This window comes from Papaver somniferum, chromosome 10 (genome assembly GCF_003573695.1).
Source record: "Papaver somniferum cultivar HN1 chromosome 10, ASM357369v1, whole genome shotgun sequence".
NCBI classification, from domain to species: Eukaryota; Viridiplantae; Streptophyta; class Magnoliopsida; order Ranunculales; family Papaveraceae; genus Papaver; species Papaver somniferum.
This window is the reverse complement of record NC_039367.1, coordinates 137,664,036-137,668,918: the sequence shown is the minus strand read 5'-3', so window position 1 is coordinate 137,668,918 and position 4,883 is coordinate 137,664,036. Positions and strand designations below refer to the sequence as shown.

The window sequence follows — 4,883 nt, the reverse complement described above, 5'->3', positions numbered from 1 at the left end:
GAAGTATTGCCTAGGTTGGACTTAGTTCAGAATCTGAACTTCAGATGAATAATTGTAACCAAAGAAAGGGTTTGATTTCATGTTCTGAGAAATAATACTTGGCTTCATATAGTCTTCGATGAACAATCCACTTTATATCTTTCCATAAAGAGGAAAAAAAAAGTAAATTCTTAAAGCAAAAGCGATACATCGAAGGAAAGGATTGAATCGGAGTGATTTCGGTTTGTTGCGAAAAACAAATCGCTTGACAGAACCAAAGCACAAATTGCTAATGAGGCTTATAAATACCACATGATTTATATGCAGAAAAACACACAACCAAGAAACAAAAACACAGAGAAAAAAAGAAAAAGACAAAAAAAGCAAGGAAGAAAGAAAGAAACTACGATTCAGAGAGAAATGGAAGCACCTCCAGCAGCAACAGAAACTCCTACCACTATTACTTCTTTATCTCTTAATGATACTACTCAAGAGAATGTGCAGAAGGTACCATCAGAAAGTCGGTTTCCTCTTGTTGATGAAGGAGATGATCAAGTAGGAGTTCCTTTGAGTGAAAATGATGAAGATGCGCATGCCATCATCGCAAATACACTCCCCAAGTCGGTCATAATCCAATCGAACATAGACAATTTATACTTGCACTTCGAGAAAGAAAATCCATGGGTACCTAATGCCATCCGGTTCCATGGAGATTACAGTTTCGGGCTCGAGACAAGGTTCGAAGTGGTGCAAGCTACCACTGTAACTGGCCTCGTCCATATCAGGTGTTTGCGTAATAACAAGTACTGGGCAAATTCCGGTACGTCCTACAGATGGGTCACTGCCATGGCCATCAAACCTGAGGAGAATCAGTCCGATCCATATTGCACGCTCTTCAAGCCTATTTTCGAGTATTCCAACAATAACCGCGTCGTTAAGCTCCGCCACGTCAACACCGGCTACTATGTCAGGAGGTTTTATGGTGGCGACCATTATTATGGTGCCTTGTATTTAAGTGCTTCAGGCGACAGCTGTGAAAGGTACACCTTCATTGACTGGGAATCTGTGGTTATGTTGCCCGACCTTATCAGGATCAAGGGAGACAACGGAAACCATCTTGAGTCCTACGGCGGAGACGGTTATATGGACTACAATCGCAAAGCCGATAATTCCTCATTCTTTGACTACGAGGTGTCTCCAAGTCGGGACGGAGGCATCCGCCTGAAGGGTGTTTACCATGGCAAGTATTGGACTGATGTGGATACTAGTATTTGGGTATTGTTAAAGGAGGCTGCCACCACATTCCATGACACAAACACCGTATTTTTACCCACGATAGTTGATGGAAACCGCATCATCATGCGAAGTTTGAAGAACGGCAAGTTCTGCAACAGATTCACGACTGAAGAGAAGACGAGCTGCCTGGCCACTCTTGAAAAGTATCCGGACCAGTGGAGCTCCATGGAGATTGAGGAGCCCGTCATGTCAAGGAAAATTAATAATGTCAGATATCACCTTACGGATGCAAGGCTTTACAATGAGAAAATTCTTGCACTTATCACTGATGATTCAAGCAACTATACTCAAAGTCCCTTAACGTCATCATTAAATCTCAAAACTACAGTGACCAATACAACTAATTGGAGTAACAGTGTCACGATGAAAGTGGGTATCAAGATGACTTGTACTGCTGGTGTTCCAGGCGTTTCATCGGGTGCGATTGAAATTTCTGCTGACATTACCGGATCTCAGAGTTGGGGAGAAACGCATACAGAAACCCAAGAAGTGGGGTCCGTGAAAACTATTACTGTGCCACCAATGACTAGAGTGAAGGGAAGTCTGATGGCGACACGTGTTTCGTACGACATACCCTTCGCATACACTCAGCATGACGTATTGAAAAATGGGAGTCCAAAAGTTTACGAAAAGAACGACGGGGTTTTTACTGGCCACAATGGCTATGGCTATAAATACGAGGTTGTCAATCTTCCACTCCAGTAAAGCTCGTCGGTGGTGGTGATGGCGATGATTGGCTTATTGGCGATGATCTTAATTGGCTTGTTCATTTACTTGTATTTCCCGCTGTTTGTTTGTGGTGTGTTTGTATTTCCGTTGGTTAACTTGTGGTGTGCCTCGTTTATTTAATTTTCTGTTCAAGATCGCACAATCCATGTTTGTTTGTAATTTTGGAAGTTGATGATTAATACTAAGATTTGTTATAAGAGAAAATTAAAAATTCTGTATCAGAGATGCGGATGTGAGAACATAGTGCCTGTCTCGTAATGTTCTTGCTCCACTCCATGCAAAATGGGGACTCACTATGACTATATGCCACAAAAAGTTCACCATTTCAGATTTTGATATATTCTGCGTGGTAGTGTTGTAAAAAATAGAGTATGAATCCGGGTGTTATGAATTTCTTTGTGGTTCTTTTCAAATTAAAGAGAGAAACTGATAACACAAAGAAAAATAGACAAAAATAGGGACATAATGGTTTAGGATTTTTGATGTTCATTTCACTATTCATAATGTTTATCTATTCATGATGTTCATAGGAACCATGCTTTAGTTGAATTTTTTTTTATTTTTAAGTTGCATATCATATAGGTTATATTCTCTTGCTAAATTGGGGCCTACCCCATTTGACTGGGACCTATCAAATTTCCCTTCCCACTCCACCAAATTGCTATGGGCTATCAAACTTCTCAAAAATCCTAATTTACTCCCACATTAATTTCTAAAACAATCTCATATAAATAATAATCTTTCCATTTTCAGTAAATCCAAAAACATAAAAAACCTAAACCCAAAAAACTTTCTATTTTCATCATAATCTTTCCAAATTCTCAAAACCCTAATCAAAATTTTTTCTTGATCTTCGATCCAACCAAGAAAAAGGTAAATCTCAATCAACCCATTCTATGATTCGCATTTCTTCATTGATTTACATGTTTAAATCTTCAATTTCCGTCCATCAAAATCTCTTATTACACCAAGAATCGGTATATGTTGACATATCGAATAAATTGATTCTGGGTTTTGTTCTTCGACCATGAAGAGCATGCAGAGTAATCGGTTTATGTGATGATTAACATCAACCGATTCTAGGTTTAGAAACGAAATGTGAAAATACATCACCACAATCGGTTTATAAGTGCTTTATAATAGTCCGATTCTGGATAAAAAAAAAATTTAAACTATGTTATCCCATAATCGGGTTTTATGTGCTTGTTAATTTACCGATTAAGATTGTTTCTTCAGATTCCATTCCACAATCGGTGTTTATATATGTATCACATAAATCGATTGTTTGCGTTTGACATTCCTGTGTGTTTTATTGTTGAGAATCGGATTACATATGTTTGGTTGTGTACCGATTGTTAACTTGATTTCTGTTTTTTTATGTAGATATGGACTTCGGACACCTAGCGTTTTACACTCGAGAGCTGACCTTGGAGGACATTCTTAGGGAACCACAACCAGTGCCAGAAACAAGCCTCTATAAGTTTGCTTATGGACGTGAGACCCGTCTTGAACAAGCCCTCGTGTTGATTGACAAGTTTGCACTGCAGGAGATTTATGAGGGTCATTAGGATGAGGAGAAACATGATTTCAGCTGAGAAGGATCGCCATGGATTTATGGAAGGTTTGTGGGAAAATATGGCTCAATTTCAAGCCATTGCTGAAGCAGAAGATGCTTCTCTTGATAGTGGTGTTGCTGCTGATTTTGGTGCTAGTGCTCCTGCTGATGCTGGTGATCCAAATGCTCCCGATGGTGTTGTTGCTGCTAATGCTCCTGCTCTTTAAGTTTTTAAGTTTAAGTTTTAGATATTAAAAGTTTAAGTTTATAGGACTTGTGGTTGTTTTAAGTTTTTAACACTCTTTTGGGATGGTTAAGGTTTTTATTTTGGATGATCATGGTGTTGAACTTAATATAAAGTTTTAATTATAATTATGTATTGCAAAATAATTCTAGCCTAACATGCCAACAATCGGGTACTCGATATGTCAACATAAACCGATTGTGTGGGTTCCATAAAGGAATCGGTTTACGTGTGGGTTATGTATAATCCGATTCTTTATGCCTTAAAAATGCTATTTTTCATGTATGTTTTTCAAGATACAATCGGATCACATATGCATATATATAAACCGATTAGTGTAGGTGAAAATTCAATTCTTTTACATGTCTTTAATCGGTTTATATTGATCACAAGAAAGTCCGATTCGTGCTGGCATAAAAACATAATCGGATTTTATATACCTTCGATAAGACCGATTATTTCAAATTATTTCACAAAAATAGCCGTTAGGGACTTTAAGAAACACGAGTCATCATATGATTTTACATGAATAGTCACCACAATAAACAAAGTGGACAGCGTGAGTCGTGACCACCCGTTTGTGGATGCACTAACAGTACAGATATATCACTCAATCTTTAATGCCCAAGTCTATCGATCAACAGACATTTACAGTTTAGTTTCAAGGTTGTCCAAAACAAAACCAAGCATGTTCAAATATGACTGAATTAAGCCTAACTGGCTAAATCCTAATTAAACAAGGGTTGATGAAAAAGAAACACAAACTAGAGTAAAATTGAAATTCAAAGGTACACATAGGAAAAGTGAAACAGACTACAATTCATAACGTACTCTTTACTCCAGAGGGGAGACTTATTATAAAATTCTTTGGTGTTGTAATTACTATTGACCTCCTTATTCTTCTTTAGCAACCACAAGTCCCATTTCAACATTTCACGGTAAAACTATGTGTTAACAACATACAAAAACGCTCTGAATACAAAGTCTACGGCCAGCGCAATCTATATGGGGGATAGGTTCTAGACATGGGATCTGTATCATGTAGAATTCCTCGTCTGCCAAATTGAAAGCCACACCTTC

General features: G+C 38.1%; 1 protein-coding gene across 1 annotated transcript; it reads left to right on the top strand.

Annotated features, from left to right (window-relative positions):
* Window positions 1–399: 399 nt before the first annotated feature.
* Window positions 400–1,980, top strand: LOC113316289. Its single transcript, XM_026564501.1, has one exon. The coding sequence runs from the start codon at window positions 400–402 to the stop codon at window positions 1,978–1,980; it is 1,581 nt and encodes a 526-aa protein (XP_026420286.1).
* Window positions 1,981–4,883: the final 2,903 nt, after the last annotated feature.